Source organism: Tauraco erythrolophus, chromosome Z (assembly GCF_009769465.1).
Source record: "Tauraco erythrolophus isolate bTauEry1 chromosome Z, bTauEry1.pri, whole genome shotgun sequence".
NCBI lineage: Eukaryota > Metazoa > Chordata > Aves > Musophagiformes > Musophagidae > Tauraco > Tauraco erythrolophus.
This window is the reverse complement of record NC_141496.1, coordinates 25,580,290-25,600,635: the sequence shown is the minus strand read 5'-3', so window position 1 is coordinate 25,600,635 and position 20,346 is coordinate 25,580,290. Positions and strand designations below refer to the sequence as shown.

The window sequence follows — 20,346 nt, the reverse complement described above, 5'->3', positions numbered from 1 at the left end:
AAGGTCTCTCGTATCACATCTATGGAGTCTGTGCGTTTCGGCCACCACATCCAGGAACTCTCTTGTGTGCAGGCGTCTCTGCTCCAGCATGGGGTTTTCTACAGGCTGCAGGTGGATCTCTGCTCCACCGTTAATCTCCGTCTCACCACGGGCTGCAGGGGAACCTCAGCTCCGGCACACCGACTCCCGCTCCATCTTTGCTGACCTGGTGTCTGCGTAGTTGTTTCTCTCAGGTCTCAGTCCTGTCTCTGCTCCAGCTGTGCTGTGCCTGACAAACCTCAGCAGTCCCAGCAAGACAAACTCCACCCAATGGGTGCCCCAGGAGGGGGGCACTTTGGAGCTCTCCAAGCCGTGCCACCACATTTAATTAAACCACAACTTAAGGCACAAGTCTTTGAGTTAGTATTATCTCTATGCGTTCTCCAGGTCCTGGTGCTTCCTCCTGCCCTGATGCAGTGCCTCCTGACGCTCAGCCTGTGCCCGACAGCTCGGCTGGGACGCGGTATTTTTTCTGGCTTTGCTACAACAAAATACTCGCACAGGTTTAACGCTTCTAACATGCTTTATTGAACTTGTGATTATGAAGGAGTTTTACAATAAAAGAACTAAATAAACAGTAACTCTTTATGTTATGGCCTGTTCCACCATCACTTTGCTGCTTTTCTGCTCCTGCTGGGCACAAGTGAGATGTTCCTCCATGCCGCTTTCAAGCCTCTCCCTATTGAGCGCAGAGCTGGAGGGAGCCGAATGAGTCGTCTCCGTGGTGGTGGTGGCAAACTCCCTTCAGAGGAATCAGCCCCGGCAGCTCCAGTGTCCTCCTGAACAAGCAGCCCACTACCTGCCACCTCCTCCAAAGCTCCGTCGTCTGCCATCAGGCTGTCTGGCATGGTGGCACACGACACTAACGGCTTCTCCTCCGCATCACACGTGTGCTCCAGGCACTGCTCATCCCTCACAGAGCTGCCCAGAGCCACCTCCATGCTCTGCACCAAAGATTCCAGCTTCTTGTCTTCAATGTTTATGGCGAGGAAGTGTTTCTGCAGTTCTTGGTCTTTCTCGGCCAAGCTCTTCTTCATGCCCTCCACCACCTGCTTGAGTTCTTGAATTTCCTTTCTTGCTTCCAAGAAAGCCAGCTCCGCCTGCACGCGCTTACACTCTTGCTCAATCCACTCTTCCTTCATCCGTGCCAGCTGAGCTTTCAGCTCTGCTATGTCCCTTTCCCTGTAGGCAGAAGGAAAACGGTGTCACACGTGTGCTGACTGCACAGTGCAAGAGCCTCTGCGTGAGATGCAGCCCTTGCCGATGCAGAGGTGGGGGGCTATCCCGAGCTGGACCCAGGGGGCGCTGGCTCCCTGCCTTGGGGCTCCACTCAGACGGCCCTTTGGGCCCGCCTGGCCTGTGTGTGCTGGAGAGCCCGCTCTCAGGGCGCTTTTAGGAAAAGCGTCCACCCAAAGGGCTCCCGGGAACAGTTCGATACCGAAGCGACAAAAGCACAAGCGGCCACACTGGTTTGGGGAAGAGCTTTTCCTTCCTTCGGGCAGCAGGGGGACTCCTGTTTCCCTGAGTGAGGTACAACAGGAGACTAAGGAAAGACATGCTTGCAGGGCAGGCAGAAAGCGGTTTATCGATAAAAAGTGCCAATGTTAAACGAGACCCGGAAAAAAGTTCTCCTTTGAAAAGATTCTGCTGGGATAGTTCGAGGAAGAGAAGAGAGACAGGAAAGTGCATGGTCCGTTTTCACAGAGCATGCCACGAAACCGTGAAATACCTGAAAACAACCGAGTCAGACTGACCATGATTACAATGCTTGAAGAAAACTTGATGTGCTCGAGAAACGAGTAAAAACGTGCAGGATTCGCATTCCTAAATGCTCCTGAGGAAATCATTCTAACGCTGATTTCTGAAGGGAAGTATACCTTTCCTTAACTTTGCTCTCAGAGTCCTTCAGCTTTGTCTGCAGATGATGTACTGTGACTTCGTTCTGCTGCCGAGGAGTCACATACTGCTCTGGATTTTGTGGCTTAACGCCGTGACTGTCACCATCAGAAGCGTTCCTCGCTGACTGCCTGAAAAGAAGAAAAAAACCCAAACCGTCACAGAATATCACTCCTACAGTTGGGCTGATGCGGCACCTTGACAGGTTTGGTGCTCCAAATACAGCATCTTTTTCCTCTCTCTCGTCCCACAGTTCTCATCGCCATAAGTGCTGCCCGAGAGCGTAGTGTCACCCAACTGTTTTGTGTACAGTCACTGTAGTGACACTACACTCACTACAGTGACTGTAGTGTCACTACAATACAGGCTGCTATCGTAGGTCTTAACTGCAGTAGTCTCTCTTTGCACTAGCAGCACTTGCCCTAGGCAGGACAAATTGCTTTGCTTACTCGTGAGAAGAAGAAGATCTTTGGCTTCCAGCAGCAGAGACGTGGAGCTCAGGCGCTGAAATGCTGCCTGTGCAGCTTGAAGAGCTGCAGTAGGCTTCACTCCCTGGGAAAGAAAAGGCAAGAGGGAAAACGGGATGGAAATGACCACGCCAAGATGGTTTTCCAAATAAAAGTGCATCACAAGCATCCTTCCTTGTGCATCCGCTGTGAACTTCAGCAGTTGCGTGAGTTTTCAGACATCCCTGAAGGCAAGCGCTGGATTTGTTCCTGCTTTCTCAGATTACGGACACACAGGTCCAGCAGCCCTTTGGGAGGGCACTCTCCTTCCTTGGGCTCAAGTCTGTCCTCCCCAAGAGGCAAACAGATCTCAAGACAAGTTTTCCTCAACTAAGTAACAGGGATCTCTTTGGATGTGTTTGGTTTCCTTTGTGAGGAAGGAGGCAAATACTGAACCGCAGAAGACTTGCGCCCAAGACCCGGAATTGCAGGTGGCCTGTGCCATCAGCCCATAGCTGGGCAGGCCATTCGCTAGGACAGGAGGGACTCAGGCTCTCACCTTTGACTCGCCAAATCCTCCTTGGCAATTTACTGGCTTTTTGTTTGGATCCTCCATTGTCACGGCGGCATCCGGACGCCTGCTGCAGCCCGAGAGTCTTCTGAAGAAAGAGAGAGAGAAGTCTTGAGAGGCCACAGCCCAACCACTAAGTGCCTACGTCTCTAGCAAGAAACATCTAAACCCGTTTTTCAGAAGGGGGTGGCTTGGAAGAGTTGTGACTCAGAATAAAAAGATTGTTTTTCTAGGCCGCTTGAGCAGGGACTTGGAGATGTGGCTGCAAAGATACGCAACGCTTGAAAGCCAAACCACCCCTTCTAGCTGCTGCATTGCTTACTCTCCTTTGAAAGAAATGCTTGGCTATTTGAACATGATTTCCACCTCCATTTGAGCAAACTGGTTTCAATTCCAAGTTTAAATCTAAAATAGCTGTAAAGCCAAACTAAAAGTAGAGCGCCAAGCCAAAAATTTTTACCTAACTTGTTAAGCATCTTTGGTTCAAAATACCTACATTCGGATTCTATTCCAGTAGTATCTCTCGCAAGTTGCGGAGCACTTTTTTCACTTTGATGCGATTTAGTTAGCTTACGTCCCACAAACACACCATGCCTGTGATTTCACGGCGCAAAACGACGTAGAGAATCTCCCTGGGCAGTGCCTTGGGCAGCGACCCTCAGCAACAGGGCAAACAGAGAGTGCCTAAGCTTAGCAGGGAGGAACAGAAGAGGAAAAGGCATCTCATTAGACCTACTTGAAGATCCATGTGTGGTCTTCCAACACAAACTTTCTTCCTCAACTGAAGGGCTAAGACTGATCCTCCTTTCTGCAAAAAAAAAAGTACACAGAGAGAAAGAAAAGAGTCAGAGGCTGTACTTGGCTTCAAGGAGGACTAAGAGCGGAGTTGGGAGAGACCTGATGAGGAACACCGGAGACCGGGATGGGAGTCTTCTGACTAAATGTGGATTTCTCTACCGTAGACACCCGTGTCCCAGCCAACCTCGGGCCCATTCTTAGGCAACGGAGAGTTAGGCAGTACAAGCAGGGAGCTGAGGGTACTGTTTCTCTTATCCTAAAGCAAACGCTTCTGTATTTGGTCGGAAAGACCACACGCTAGATTCACTGATTGTACGCGTTATATCCCCTGCAGAGCTCAAGAGGACCTTAGCGCACTTGTGCAGGCGGGACATTCCAGGTAAGGAATCGAGGCCAGCTAAATTACAGGCCACCTCTGCTCTGCCCAACTTGGCTCAAGACCGGGAATTGACATCTCCCTCGCCTCCCAAACAGCTCCCGTAACCCCCAGAAGCAGGGAAATGCAGATTCACCTGTTGAAGCTGGTCCACCTCCTGAGAGCAATGGCACCAGTCACTGGAGCAGAGAAAGAGAGCCCGTCCTCATTCGCAACCCACAGTTCCTGAAGGTCGTCTAAGGAGACCTGTAGATTCAAATCTCCTCTCTTCTGGGTCACTAGTCCTGGACGTACTGTCTGGGCCAGACAGAGGAGCTCCAACTGCACCTGCCGGCTGCGCTGGATCTGTTGACCCAACTGGCAGGGAGCATTCCAAAACTGCCATTGTGACCCAAACGTTCTCTGGGGCGGGGCGGGGGGGGGAGGGGCGGGGGGGGCCCTCAGATATGCAAATGACGGAACCCTCAACAGCAGCTTCCACCTTCCGCCTTCCAGCCTCTTCTAGATCTTTTGCATAGGCCCAGAATGAAAGGCGAGAGAAGGAAGAAAAGCAAAAGTAAATGAGAAAGAGGATTCGCGTCCAAAAGGGCCACAGCTGTATTTCTTAGACTCTGTGTTAGAAAAGATCTCGGAAAATTTAGTGTCCCAACTAACATTATGAAGTCCACAAATAAGAAAGGGAGAAGAGCGAGATGAAAACTGTCCAGGAAGTCAATGTTGCGCGCCGTTGGATCCCAGCGTCGGGATGCTTCCGCTGTCTGCTGTCAGGTGTGGGAGAGAAGTGAAGCATTCACACCACGTGCTGACACCTGGGAAAGATGACACGTGCCCAAGTGCTTCCACCCGTTTTATTGCCAAGGGGATGTTTTCAAAAGCAGACGGAAAGCCTTCCAGAAGCACACGTAATTGACCGCTGCGTGTCTGCTCTTTGCCAAATATCGAGCTGCTTAAAAATCTCGTGCTCAAGTTAAAGCCATCCTCATCAGCTTTAAGTTACTGGGCCAACCTGGGCTTTTGCTCTTCTTCTTCTTTTCACTTGCGAGCTCCTCTGCACCCCTCAGAGAACTTATGCTCTACCCTGATCAATAAACAGGGGCACATCAAGAGATTGCTGACCATTAAAGCTAACACTTTAAAGAAGGGACGAAAGAAACAAAGATATGGAGAACTTAGGGTCATGGGCAAGATGCTCCATTATTGGTTATCAACCTACTTCATTCGCTCCATCGCAGAAATCAGGTCTTCTGATGACTTGTTCGACATTTCTGTTCCTGGTGCAAGAGGAATTGTAACATTTGATGTAAATGCTGGTTGGTGTGGCAAAGAGCTGTTTTCTGCTCTTTGAGTATTTCTGTGTTCCAAAACCCCAGGATTTTTATTCGTTCTCTATAAAGATTTTCTGTTCCAGCATTCTTTTCCTCTAATCAAGACACCCAGCTGGCTACAAAATCTGGCTAGCTATTCCTGCTTTCAGCAGGAAACACTCGCAGATGGCCTCAACACTGCCACTTGCCCCGCTCCGCTCACGGCGATCGGAGAAGAGGTGAACAGCCGGCAGGAAGGGCAGCCTGGCGGCCACGGCACCAGAGGTCCCTCCGCAGGGCCTCCCCTCCCTCTCAGTGCCGGCCCCTTCTCGCTGATTTTTGCTCCCCCGCTGCTTTTCCCTCCTTGCATTTGATGTGGGTAGCCTTCACGGCATTGGAGATTGTCCTGCTTTAGCCCAGCCGGCCACTAAGCTACCACGATACCCGAAAAGTTGGGGCAATTGAAACGGAACTTTCCAAGACTCGTTTTGGAGATTTAGAAAGCAGGCATTCTTTATCGCAGCACCGGGTGCCTGGGGGATATCTCCTCCTGGCATGCACCCCCGGCCCCTGGACAGAACTTGGTTCTACACTGTGATCATGCATATTCATAACATGTTCACATATTCATTGTTATTCTCCTAAACAACTGGACCATTTTCTCTCGCTTTACGAGGCCGCACCTGGAATATTGTGTCCAGTTTTGGGCCCCTCGCTTTAAGAGAGATATTGAGCTCCTGGAGCGAGTCCAAAGAAGGGCAACTAAACTGGTCAAGGGGCTGGAAAATAAAACTTATGAGGAGCGGCTGAGGGAGTTGGGGCTGTTTAGCCTGGAGAAGAGGAGGCTGAGGGGAGACCTGATTACGGCCTATAAATACTTGAGAAAAGATGGTGGGGAGTTAGGGGAAGGGCTCTTTACATTAGTGATGGGAGATAGAACAAGAGGAAATGGGCATAAGCTTAGTCAGGGGAGATTCAGGTTGGATGTTAGGAAGTATTTCTTCTCTGAAAGGGTTGTCAGCCACTGGAATAGGCTGCCCAGGGAAGTGGTTGAGTCCCCATCCCTGGATGTGTTTAAGAATAGGGTGGATGAGCTACTTGAGGATATGGTTTAATGGGGATTAGGGATGGTTGGACTCGATGATCTCTAAGGTCTTTTCCAACCTAGAAATCTATGAATCTATGAATCTATGAATTACTTCACATGCTCAATTCTCTTCCTCTGCCTCTTTCTTTTGGGTCTGGGGTATGTTTAGGGCAGGTGGTCCAGGAGTCGGTGGTAGCGATCTTCCCCTGCTGGAATTACCTTTCCCCAAGTTGCTGCTGCGCATGCTCACAGTTCACAAAAACATGAGAACAAAGCTTATACATTTCCTGAGATGTTCCATTCAAAGGCAGATAGTTCTGGATAAAGAGTCTCCCTTCTAATCACTTCCGGCAGCTTCAAGGATGTCATCTTGTTATGTTCTTTAGGTATGTGTAAACCACCTACTAAACCCTTCATGAAATTCTTAGACAAAAATTTTAACTCCTTCATGCTGGGTAACAACCAGGAGGCCGCTCATTCACTCCTCCCACTCAGTGGGGTGGAGAAGAGAAAAATGTAACAAAAGGACTGAGAGTCAAGATAAGAACAGGGAGGAATCACCCACCGCCCTGAGCAAAAACCATTTTGGCTTGGGGACAAACCAGTGTAATTAGTTAACAGCACATTCAGAGAGGATAACAAGAAAGAAAGCCACATCTTAAAAACAACACTTCCACCTCCCCCTTCCTTTCTTCCCAGATCTACCTCCCCCCACCCTCCTGGCACAGGGGGACGAGGAATGGGGGGTTGCAGGTCAGTTCATCACAAATTGCTTCTGCCATTCCTTTTCTTAAAAGAGGAGGACTTCTTACACTCTTTTCCCTCTTTTCCCCTGCGCCAGTGGATCTCATACTCAAGGGACAGTCCACAGGCTTCTCCATCGTGAGTCCTTCCCGCAGGATGCAGTCCTTACCCATCGGATTGCTCCAGCACAGGCTTTGCCCGTGGATTCATAGCATCTTAGGGTGCAGCCACCTTCTGCAGTGTGGATTCCCTCCTCACAGACTGCACATGTGGATTCCCTCCTCACTCTGCTCCACGGTCGGTCTCCAGCAGCGTGGGAAGTTCTTCCCGCCAGACAATCCTCCAGGTGTGGAATCGTACACACAGTCACAGTTAGGATCTGATCTTGATGATTGAAGTCTGTGTTCTTGACGAGTTGGGAAAAAACGATAAAGAGAACAAAAAAGAAAAGGGAGTGTGAGAAGCTGGCATAGGGAGTGTGAGAAGCTGGCATAGGGAGCGTGAGAAGCTGGCATAGGGAGTATGGGAAACTGATATGGGGAGTGCGAGAAGCTGATATTTAGCTTAGCAGAGAGAAAAAAATGCTTTTTTAGGCATAGCCAATAGTAAAGCTAAAATAGGTGCGTGCACTACTGGTTGTAACCAATCATAACTAAGCAAAGGGCGCGTGGACACATCATGGCTAGAAGAATAGTCCGAAAAAACGGCTTGTAACTGTAAATAAAGGTCTCTCGTATCACATCTATGGAGTCTGTGCGTTTCGGCCACCACATCCAGGAACTCTCTTGTGTGCAGGCGTCTCTGCTCCAGCATGGGGTTTTCTACAGGCTGCAGGTGGATCTCTGCTCCACCGTTAATCTCCGTCTCACCACGGGCTGCAGGGGAACCTCAGCTCCGGCACACCGACTCCCGCTCCATCTTTGCTGACCTGGTGTCTGCGTAGTTGTTTCTCTCAGGTCTCAGTCCTGTCTCTGCTCCAGCTGTGCTGTGCCTGACAAACCTCAGCAGTCCCAGCAAGACAAACTCCACCCAATGGGTGCCCCAGGAGGGGGGCACTTTGGAGCTCTCCAAGCCGTGCCACCACATTTAATTAAACCACAACTTAAGGCACAAGTCTTTGAGTTAGTATTATCACTATGCGTTCTCCAGGTCCTGGTGCTTCCTCCTGCCCTGATGCAGTGCCTCCTGACGCTCAGCCTGTGCCCGACAGCTCGGCTGGGACGCGGTATTTTTTCTGGCTTTGCTACAACAAAATACTCGCACAGGTTTAACGCTTCTAACATGCTTTATTGAACTTGTGATTATGAAGGAGTTTTACAATAAAAGAACTAAATAAACAGTAACTCTTTATGTTATGGCCTGTTCCACCATCACTTTGCTGCTTTTCTGCTCCTGCTGGGCACAAGTGAGATGTTCCTCCATGCCGCTTTCAAGCCTCTCCCTATTGAGCGCAGAGCTGGAGGGAGCCGAATGAGTCGTCTCCGTGGTGGTGGTGGCAAACTCCCTTCAGAGGAATCAGCCCCGGCAGCTCCAGTGTCCTCCTGAACAAGCAGCCCACTACCTGCCACCTCCTCCAAAGCTCCGTCGTCTGCCATCAGGCTGTCTGGCATGGTGGCACACGACACTAACGGCTTCTCCTCCGCATCACACGTGTGCTCCAGGCACTGCTCATCCCTCACAGAGCTGCCCAGAGCCACCTCCATGCTCTGCACCAAAGATTCCAGCTTCTTGTCTTCAATGTTTATGGCGAGGAAGTGTTTCTGCAGTTCTTGGTCTTTCTCGGCCAAGCTCTTCTTCATGCCCTCCACCACCTGCTTGAGTTCTTGAATTTCCTTTCTTGCTTCCAAGAAAGCCAGCTCCGCCTGCACGCGCTTACACTCTTGCTCAATCCACTCTTCCTTCATCCGTGCCAGCTGAGCTTTCAGCTCTGCTATGTCCCTTTCCCTGTGGCAGAAGGAAAACGGTGTCACACGTGTGCTGACTGCACAGTGCAAGAGCCTCTGCGTGAGATGCAGCCCTTGCCGATGCAGAGGTGGGGGGCTATCCCGAGCTGGACCCAGGGGGCGCTGGCTCCCTGCCTTGGGGCTCCACTCAGACGGCCCTTTGGGCCCGCCTGGCCTGTGTGTGCTGGAGAGCCCGCTCTCAGGGCGCTTTTAGGAAAAGCGTCCACCCAAAGGGCTCCCGGGAACAGTTCGATACCGAAGCGACAAAAGCACAAGCGGCCACACTGGTTTGGGGAAGAGCTTTTCCTTCCTTCGGGCAGCAGGGGGACTCCTGTTTCCCTGAGTGAGGTACAACAGGAGACTAAGGAAAGACATGCTTGCAGGGCAGGCAGAAAGCGGTTTATCGATAAAAAGTGCCAATGCTAAACGAGACCCGGAAAAAAGTTCTCCTTTGAAAAGATTCTGCTGGGATAGTTCGAGGAAGAGAAGAGAGACAGGAAAGTGCATGGTCCGTTTTCACAGAGCATGCCACGAAACCGTGAAATACCTGAAAACAACCGAGTCAGACTGACCATGATTACATTGCTTAAAGAAAACTTGATGTGCTCGAGAAACGAGTAAAAACGTGCAGGATTCGCATTCCTAAATGCTCCTGAGGAAATCATTCTAACGCTGATTTCTGAAGGGAAGTATACCTTTCCTTAACTTTGCTCTCAGAGTCCTTCAGCTTTGTCTGCAGATGATGTACTGTGACTTCGTTCTGCTGCCGAGGAGTCACATACTGCTCTGGATTTTGTGGCTTAACGCCGTGACTGTCACCATCAGAAGCGTTCCTCGCTGACTGCCTGAAAAGAAGAAAAAAACCCAAACCGTCACAGAATATCACTCCTACAGTTGGGCTGATGCGGCACCTTGACAGGTTTGGTGCTCCAAATACAGCATCTTTTTCCTCTCTCTCGTCCCACAGTTCTCATCGCCATAAGTGCTGCCCGAGAGCGTAGTGTCACCCAACTGTTTTGTGTACAGTCACTGTAGTGACACTACACTCACTACAGTGACTGTAGTGTCACTACAATACAGGCTGCTATCGTAGGTCTTAACTGCAGTAGTCTCTCTTTGCACTAGCAGCACTTGCCCTAGGCAGGACAAATTGCTTTGCTTACTCGTGAGAAGAAGAAGATCTTTGGCTTCCAGCAGCAGAGACGTGGAGCTCAGGCGCTGAAATGCTGCCTGTGCAGCTTGAAGAGCTGCAGTAGGCTTCACTCCCTGGGAAAGAAAAGGCAAGAGGGAAAACGGGATGGAAATGACCACGCCAAGATGGTTTTCCAAATAAAAGTGCATCACAAGCATCCTTCCTTGTGCATCCGCTGTGAACTTCAGCAGTTGCGTGAGTTTTCAGACATCCCTGAAGGCAAGCGCTGGATTTGTTCCTGCTTTCTCAGATTACGGACACACAGGTCCAGCAGCCCTTTGGGAGGGCACTCTCCTTCCTTGGGCTCAAGTCTGTCCTCCCCAAGAGGCAAACAGATCTCAAGACAAGTTTTCCTCAACTAAGTAACAGGGATCTCTTTGGATGTGTTTGGTTTCCTTTGTGAGGAAGGAGGCAAATACTGAACCGCAGAAGACTTGCGCCCAAGACCCGGAATTGCAGGTGGCCTGTGCCATCAGCCCATAGCTGGGCAGGCCATTCGCTAGGACAGGAGGGACTCAGGCTCTCACCTTTGACTCGCCAAATCCTCCTTGGCAATTTACTGGCTTTTTGTTTGGATCCTCCATTGTCACGGCGGCATCCGGACGCCTGCTGCAGCCCGAGAGTCTTCTGAAGAAAGAGAGAGAGAAGTCTTGAGAGGCCACAGCCCAACCACTAAGTGCCTACGTCTCTAGCAAGAAACATCTAAACCCGTTTTTCAGAAGGGGGTGGCTTGGAAGAGTTGTGACTCAGAATAAAAAGATTGTTTTTCTAGGCCGCTTGAGCAGGGACTTGGAGATGTGGCTGCAAAGATACGCAACGCTTGAAAGCCAAACCACCCCTTCTAGCTGCTGCATTGCTTACTCTCCTTTGAAAGAAATGCTTGGCTATTTGAACATGATTTCCACCTCCATTTGAGCAAACTGGTTTCAATTCCAAGTTTAAATCTAAAATAGCTGTAAAGCCAAACTAAAAGTAGAGCGCCAAGCCAAAAATTTTTACCTAACTTGTTAAGCATCTTTGGTTCAAAATACCTACATTCGGATTCTATTCCAGTAGTATCTCTCGCAAGTTGCGGAGCACTTTTTTCACTTTGATGCGATTTAGTTAGCTTACGTCCCACAAACACACCATGCCTGTGATTTCACGGCGCAAAACGACGTAGAGAATCTCCCTGGGCAGTGCCTTGGGCAGCGACCCTCAGCAACAGGGCAAACAGAGAGTGCCTAAGCTTAGCAGGGAGGAACAGAAGAGGAAAAGGCATCTCATTAGACCTACTTGAAGATCCATGTGTGGTCTTCCAACACAAACTTTCTTCCTCAACTGAAGGGCTAAGACTGATCCTCCTTTCTGCAAAAAAAAAGTACACAGAGAGAAAGAAAAGAGTCAGAGGCTGTACTTGGCTTCAAGGAGGACTAAGAGCGGAGTTGGGAGAGACCTGATGAGGAACACCGGAGACCGGGATGGGAGTCTTCTGACTAAATGTGGATTTCTCTACCGTAGACACCCGTGTCCCAGCCAACCTCGGGCCCATTCTTAGGCAACGGAGAGTTAGGCAGTACAAGCAGGGAGCTGAGGGTACTGTTTCTCTTATCCTAAAGCAAACGCTTCTGTATTTGGTCGGAAAGACCACACGCTAGATTCACTGATTGTACGCGTTATATCCCCTGCAGAGCTCAAGAGGACCTTAGCGCACTTGTGCAGGCGGGACATTCCAGGTAAGGAATCGAGGCCAGCTAAATTACAGGCCACCTCTGCTCTGCCCAACTTGGCTCAAGACCGGGAATTGACATCTCCCTCGCCTCCCAAACAGCTCCCGTAACCCCCAGAAGCAGGGAAATGCAGATTCACCTGTTGAAGCTGGTCCACCTCCTGAGAGCAATGGCACCAGTCACTGGAGCAGAGAAAGAGAGCCCGTCCTCATTCGCAACCCACAGTTCCTGAAGGTCGTCTAAGGAGACCTGTAGATTCAAATCTCCTCTCTTCTGGGTCACTAGTCCTGGACGTACTGTCTGGGCCAGACAGAGGAGCTCCAACTGCACCTGCCGGCTGCGCTGGATCTGTTGACCCAACTGGCAGGGAGCATTCCAAAACTGCCATTGTGACCCAAACGTTCTCTGGGGCGGGGCGGGGGGGGGAGGGGCGGGGGGGGCCCTCAGATATGCAAATGACGGAACCCTCAACAGCAGCTTCCACCTTCCGCCTTCCAGCCTCTTCTAGATCTTTTGCATAGGCCCAGAATGAAAGGCGAGAGAAGGAAGAAAAGCAAAAGTAAATGAGAAAGAGGATTCGCGTCCAAAAGGGCCACAGCTGTATTTCTTAGACTCTGTGTTAGAAAAGATCTCGGAAAATTTAGTGTCCCAACTAACATTATGAAGTCCACAAATAAGAAAGGGAGAAGAGCGAGATGAAAACTGTCCAGGAAGTCAATGTTGCGCGCCGTTGGATCCCAGCGTCGGGATGCTTCCGCTGTCTGCTGTCAGGTGTGGGAGAGAAGTGAAGCATTCACACCACGTGCTGACACCTGGGAAAGATGACACGTGCCCAAGTGCTTCCACCCGTTTTATTGCCAAGGGGATGTTTTCAAAAGCAGACGGAAAGCCTTCCAGAAGCACACGTAATTGACCGCTGCGTGTCTGCTCTTTGCCAAATATCGAGCTGCTTAAAAATCTCGTGCTCAAGTTAAAGCCATCCTCATCAGCTTTAAGTTACTGGGCCAACCTGGGCTTTTGCTCTTCTTCTTCTTTTCACTTGCGAGCTCCTCTGCACCCCTCAGAGAACTTATGCTCTACCCTGATCAATAAACAGGGGCACATCAAGAGATTGCTGACCATTAAAGCTAACACTTTAAAGAAGGGACGAAAGAAACAAAGATATGGAGAACTTAGGGTCATGGGCAAGATGCTCCATTATTGGTTATCAACCTACTTCATTCGCTCCATCGCAGAAATCAGGTCTTCTGATGACTTGTTCGACATTTCTGTTCCTGGTGCAAGAGGAATTGTAACATTTGATGTAAATGCTGGTTGGTGTGGCAAAGAGCTGTTTTCTGCTCTTTGAGTATTTCTGTGTTCCAAAACCCCAGGATTTTTATTCGTTCTCTATAAAGATTTTCTGTTCCAGCATTCTTTTCCTCTAATCAAGACACCCAGCTGGCTACAAAATCTGGCTAGCTATTCCTGCTTTCAGCAGGAAACACTCGCAGATGGCCTCAACACTGCCACTTGCCCCGCTCCGCTCACGGCGATCGGAGAAGAGGTGAACAGCCGGCAGGAAGGGCAGCCTGGCGGCCACGGCACCAGAGGTCCCTCCGCAGGGCCTCCCCTCCCTCTCAGTGCCGGCCCCTTCTCGCTGATTTTTGCTCCCCCGCTGCTTTTCCCTCCTTGCATTTGATGTGGGTAGCCTTCACGGCATTGGAGATTGTCCTGCTTTAGCCCAGCCGGCCACTAAGCTACCACGATACCCGAAAAGTTGGGGCAATTGAAACGGAACTTTCCAAGACTCGTTTTGGAGATTTAGAAAGCAGGCATTCTTTATCGCAGCACCGGGTGCCTGGGGGATATCTCCTCCTGGCATGCACCCCCGGCCCCTGGACAGAACTTGGTTCTACACTGTGATCATGCATATTCATAACATGTTCACATATTCATTGTTATTCTCCTAAACAACTGGACCATTTTCTCTCGCTTTACGAGGCCGCACCTGGAATATTGTGTCCAGTTTTGGGCCCCTCGCTTTAAGAGAGATATTGAGCTCCTGGAGCGAGTCCAAAGAAGGGCAACTAAACTGGTCAAGGGGCTGGAAAATAAAACTTATGAGGAGCGGCTGAGGGAGTTGGGGCTGTTTAGCCTGGAGAAGAGGAGGCTGAGGGGAGACCTGATTACGGCCTATAAATACTTGAGAAAAGATGGTGGGGAGTTAGGGGAAGGGCTCTTTACATTAGTGATGGGAGATAGAACAAGAGGAAATGGGCATAAGCTTAGTCAGGGGAGATTCAGGTTGGATGTTAGGAAGTATTTCTTCTCTGAAAGGGTTGTCAGCCACTGGAATAGGCTGCCCAGGGAAGTGGTTGAGTCCCCATCCCTGGATGTGTTTAAGAATAGGGTGGATGAGCTACTTGAGGATATGGTTTAATGGGGATTAGGGATGGTTGGACTCGATGATCTCTAAGGTCTTTTCCAACCTAGAAATCTATGAATCTATGAATCTATGAATTACTTCACATGCTCAATTCTCTTCCTCTGCCTCTTTCTTTTGGGTCTGGGGTATGTTTAGGGCAGGTGGTCCAGGAGTCGGTGGTAGCGATCTTCCCCTGCTGGAATTACCTTTCCCCAAGTTGCTGCTGCGCATGCTCACAGTTCACAAAAACATGAGAACAAAGCTTATACATTTCCTGAGATGTTCCATTCAAAGGCAGATAGTTCTGGATAAAGAGTCTCCCTTCTAATCACTTCCGGCAGCTTCAAGGATGTCATCTTGTTATGTTCTTTAGGTATGTGTAAACCACCTACTAAACCCTTCATGAAATTCTTAGACAAAAATTTTAACTCCTTCATGCTGGGTAACAACCAGGAGGCCGCTCATTCACTCCTCCCACTCAGTGGGGTGGAGAAGAGAAAAATGTAACAAAAGGACTGAGAGTCAAGATAAGAACAGGGAGGAATCACCCACCGCCCTGAGCAAAAACCATTTTGGCTTGGGGACAAACCAGTGTAATTAGTTAACAGCACATTCAGAGAGGATAACAAGAAAGAAAGCCACATCTTAAAAACAACACTTCCACCTCCCCCTTCCTTTCTTCCCAGATCTACCTCCCCCCACCCTCCTGGCACAGGGGGACGAGGAATGGGGGGTTGCAGGTCAGTTCATCACAAATTGCTTCTGCCATTCCTTTTCTTAAAAGAGGAGGACTTCTTACACTCTTTTCCCTCTTTTCCCCTGCGCCAGTGGATCTCATACTCAAGGGACAGTCCACAGGCTTCTCCATCGTGAGTCCTTCCCGCAGGATGCAGTCCTTACCCATCGGATTGCTCCAGCACAGGCTTTGCCCGTGGATTCATAGCATCTTAGGGTGCAGCCACCTTCTGCAGTGTGGATTCCCTCCTCACAGACTGCACATGTGGATTCCCTCCTCACTCTGCTCCACGGTCGGTCTCCAGCAGCGTGGGAAGTTCTTCCCGCCAGACAATCCTCCAGGTGTGGAATCGTACACACAGTCACAGTTAGGATCTGATCTTGATGATTGAAGTCTGTGTTCTTGACGAGTTGGGAAAAAACGATAAAGAGAACAAAAAAGAAAAGGGAGTGTGAGAAGCTGGCATAGGGAGTGTGAGAAGCTGGCATAGGGAGCGTGAGAAGCTGGCATAGGGAGTATGGGAAACTGATATGGGGAGTGCGAGAAGCTGATATTTAGCTTAGCAGAGAGAAAAAAATGCTTTTTTAGGCATAGCCAATAGTAAAGCTAAAATAGGCGCGTGCACTACTGGTTGTAACCAATCATAACTAAGCAAAGGGCGCGTGGACACATCATGGCTAGAAGAATAGTCCGAAAAAACGGCTTGTAACTGTAAATAAAGGTCTCTCGTATCACATCTATGGAGTCTGTGCGTTTCGGCCACCACATCCAGGAACTCTCTTGTGTGCAGGCGTCTCTGCTCCAGCATGGGGTTTTCTACAGGCTGCAGGTGGATCTCTGCTCCACCGTTAATCTCCGTCTCACCACGGGCTGCAGGGGAACCTCAGCTCCGGCACACCGACTCCCGCTCCATCTTTGCTGACCTGGTGTCTGCGTAGTTGTTTCTCTCAGGTCTCAGTCCTGTCTCTGCTCCAGCTGTGCTGTGCCTGACAAACCTCAGCAGTCCCAGCAAGACAAACTCCACCCAATGGGTGCCCCAGGAGGGGGGCACTTTGGAGCTCTCCAAGCCGTGCCACCACATTTAATTAAACCACAACTTAAGGCACAAGTCTTTGAGTTAGTATTATCACTATGCGTTCTCCAGGTCCTGGTGCTTCCTCCTGCCCTGATGCAGTGCCTCCTGACGCTCAGCCTGTGCCCGACAGCTCGGCTGGGACGCGGTATTTTTTCTGGCTTTGCTACAACAAAATACTCGCACAGGTTTAACGCTTCTAACATGCTTTATTGAACTTGTGATTATGAAGGAGTTTTACAATAAAAGAACTAAATAAACAGTAACTCTTTATGTTATGGCCTGTTCCACCATCACTTTGCTGCTTTTCTGCTCCTGCTGGGCACAAGTGAGATGTTCCTCCATGCCGCTTTCAAGCCTCTCCCTATTGAGCGCAGAGCTGGAGGGAGCCGAATGAGTCGTCTCCGTGGTGGTGGTGGCAAACTCCCTTCAGAGGAATCAGCCCCGGCAGCTCCAGTGTCCTCCTGAACAAGCAGCCCACTACCTGCCACCTCCTCCAAAGCTCCGTCGTCTGCCATCAGGCTGTCTGGCATCGTGGCACACGACACTAACGGCTTCTCCTCCGCATCACACGTGTGCTCCAGGCACTGCTCATCCCTCACAGAGCTGCCCAGAGCCACCTCCATGCTCTGCACCAAAGATTCCAGCTTCTTGTCTTCAATGTTTATGGCGAGGAAGTGTTTCTGCAGTTCTTGGTCTTTCTCGGCCAAGCTCTTCTTCATGCCCTCCACCACCTGCTTGAGTTCTTGAATTTCCTTTCTTGCTTCCAAGAAAGCCAGCTCCGCCTGCACGCGCTTACACTCTTGCTCAATCCACTCTTCCTTCATCCGTGCCAGCTGAGCTTTCAGCTCTGCTATGTCCCTTTCCCTGTGGCAGAAGGAAAACGGTGTCACACGTGTGCTGACTGCACAGTGCAAGAGCCTCTGCGTGAGATGCAGCCCTTGCCGATGCAGAGGTGGGGGGCTATCCCGAGCTGGACCCAGGGGGCGCTGGCTCCCTGCCTTGGGGCTCCACTCAGACGGCCCTTTGGGCCCGCCTGGCCTGTGTGTGCTGGAGAGCCCGCTCTCAGGGCGCTTTTAGGAAAAGCGTCCACCCAAAGGGCTCCCGGGAACAGTTCGATACCGAAGCGACAAAAGCACAAGCGGCCACACTGGTTTGGGGAAGAGCTTTTCCTTCCTTCGGGCAGCAGGGGGACTCCTGTTTCCCTGAGTGAGGTACAACAGGAGACTAAGGAAAGACATGCTTGCAGGGCAGGCAGAAAGCGGTTTATCGATAAAAAGTGCCAATGCTAAACGAGACCCGGAAAAAAGTTCTCCTTTGAAAAGATTCTGCTGGGATAGTTCGAGGAAGAGAAGAGAGACAGGAAAGTGCATGGTCCGTTTTCACAGAGCATGCCACGAAACCGTGAAATACCTGAAAACAACCGAGTCAGACTGACCATGATTACAATGCTTGAAGAAAACTTGATGTGCTCGAGAAACGAGTAAAAATGTGCAGGATTCGCATTCCTAAATGCTCCTGAGGAAATCATTCTAACGCTGATTTCTGAAGGGAAGTATACCTTTCCTTAACTTTGCTCTCAGAGTCCTTCAGCTTTGTCTGCAGATGATGTACTGTGACTTCGTTCTGCTGCCGAGGAGTCACATACTGCTCTGGATTTTGTGGCTTAACGCCGTGACTGTCACCATCAGAAGCGTTCCTCGCTGACTGCCTGAAAAGAAGAAAAAAACCCAAACCGTCACAGAATATCACTCCTACAGTTGGGCTGATGCGGCACCTTGACAGGTTTGGTGCTCCAAATACAGCATCTTTTTCCTCTCTCTCGTCCCACAGTTCTCATCGCCATAAGTGCTGCCCGAGAGCGTAGTGTCACCCAACTGTTTTGTGTACAGTCACTGTAGTGACACTACACTCACTACAGTGACTGTAGTGTCACTACAATACAGGCTGCTATCGTAGGTCTTAACTGCAGTAGTCTCTCTTTGCACTAGCAGCACTTGCCCTAGGCAGGACAAATTGCTTTGCTTACTCGTGAGAAGAAGAAGATCTTTGGCTTCCAGCAGCAGAGACGTGGAGCTCAGGCGCTGAAATGCTGCCTGTGCAGCTTGAAGAGCTGCAGTAGGCTTCACTCCCTGGGAAAGAAAAGGCAAGAGGGAAAACGGGATGGAAATGACCACGCCAAGATGGTTTTCCAAATAAAAGTGCATCACAAGCATCCTTCCTTGTGCATCCGCTGTGAACTTCAGCAGTTGCGTGAGTTTTCAGACATCCCTGAAGGCAAGCGCTGGATTTGTTCCTGCTTTCTCAGATTACGGACACACAGGTCCAGCAGCCCTTTGGGAGGGCACTCTCCTTCTTTGGGCTCAAGTCTGTCCTCCCCAAGAGGCAAACAGATCTCAAGACAAGTTTTCCTCAACTAAGTAACAGGGATCTCTTTGGATGTGTTTGGTTTCCTTTGTGAGGAAGGAGGCAAATACTGAACCGCAGAAGACTTGCGCCCAAGACCCGGAATTGCAGGTGGCCTGTGCCATCAGCCCATAGCTGGGCAGGCCATTCGCTAGGACAGGAGGGACTCAGGCTCTCACCTTTGACTCGCCAAATCCTCCTTGGCAATTTACTGGCTTTTTGTTTGGATCCTCCATTGTCACGGCGGCATCCGGACACCTGCTGCAGCCCGAGAGTCTTCTGAAGAAAGAGAGAGAGAAGTCTTGAGAGGCCACAGCCCAACCACTAAGTGCCTACGTCTCTAGCAAGAAACATCTAAACCCGTTTTTCAGAAGGGGGTGGCTTGGAAGAGTTGTGACTCAGAATAAAAAGATTGTTTTTCTAGGCCGCTTGAGCAGGGACTTGGAGATGTGGCTGCAAAGATACGCAACGCTTGAAAGCCAAACCACCCCTTCTAGCTGCTGCATTGCTTACTCTCCTTTGAAAGAAATGCTTGGCTATTTGAACATGATTTCCACCTCCATTTGAGCAAACTGGTTTCAATTCCAAGTTTAAATCTAAAATAGCTGTAAAGCCAAACTAAAAGTAGAGCGCCAAGCCAAAAATTTTTACCTAACTTGTTAAGCATCTTTGGTTCAAAATACCTACATTCGGATTCTATTCCAGTAGTATCTCTCGCAAGTTGCGGAGCACTTTTTTCACTTTGATGCGATTTAGTTAGCTTACGTCCCACAAACACACCATGCCTGTGATTTCACGGCGCAAAACGACGTAGAGAATCTCCCTGGGCAGTGCCTTGGGCAGCGACCCTCAGCAACAGGGCAAACAGAGAGTGCCTAAGCTTAGCAGGGAGGAACAGAAGAGGAAAAGGCATCTCATTAGACCTACTTGAAGATCCATGTGTGGTCTTCCAACACAAACTTTCTTCCGCAACTGAAGGGCTAAGACTGATCCTCCTTTCTGCTAAAAAAAAGTACACAGAGAGAAAGAAAAGAGTCAGAGGCTGTACTTGGCTTCAAGGAGGACTAAGAGCGGAGTTGGGAGAGACCTGATGAGGAACACCGGAGACCGGGATGGGAGTCTTCTGACTAAATGTGGATTTCTCTACCGTAGACACCCGTGTCCCAGCCAACCTCGGGCCCATTCTTAGGCAACGGAGAGTTAGGCAGTACAAGCAGGGAGCTGAGGGTACTGTTTCTCTTATCCTAAAGCAAACGCTTCTGTATTTGGTCGGAAAGACCACACGCTAGATTCACTGATTGTACGCGTTATATCCCCTGCAGAGCTCAAGAGGACCTTAGCGCACTTGTGCAGGCGGGACATTCCAGGTAAGGAATCGAGGCCAGCTAAATTACAGGCCACCTCTGCTCTGCCCAACTTGGCTCAAGACCGGGAATTGACATCTCCCTCGCCTCCCAAACAGCTCCCGTAACCCCCAGAAGCAGGGAAATGCAGATTCACCTGTTGAAGCTGGTCCACCTCCTGAGAGCAATGGCACCAGTCACTGGAGCAGAGAAAGAGAGCCCGTCCTCATTCGCAACCCACAGTTCCTGAAGGTCGTCTAAGGAGACCTGTAGATTC

General features: G+C 50.0%; 1 protein-coding gene and 2 pseudogenes across 1 annotated transcript; all 3 read right to left on the bottom strand.

The window, feature by feature from the left end:
- Positions 1-647: 647 nt before the first annotated feature.
- Positions 648-2,189, bottom strand: LOC147526349 (syntabulin pseudogene; annotated as a pseudogene).
- Positions 2,190-8,631: 6,442 nt separating this feature from the next.
- LOC147526348 (syntabulin pseudogene) lies at positions 8,632-10,172 on the bottom strand (annotated as a pseudogene).
- A 3,009-nt stretch (positions 10,173-13,181) lies between these two features.
- LOC147526347 (syntabulin-like) lies at positions 13,182-20,346 on the bottom strand. The gene is made up of 6 exons (XM_086629301.1): positions 19,654-20,346; positions 18,906-19,005; positions 18,350-18,452; positions 17,882-18,031; positions 16,805-17,187; positions 13,182-13,186 (listed from the first exon to the last, which is right to left on the bottom strand). Exons 1-6 carry the CDS (start codon positions 19,663-19,665, stop codon positions 13,182-13,184), a joined length of 753 nt encoding a protein of 250 aa, XP_086485427.1. The 5' UTR covers positions 19,666-20,346.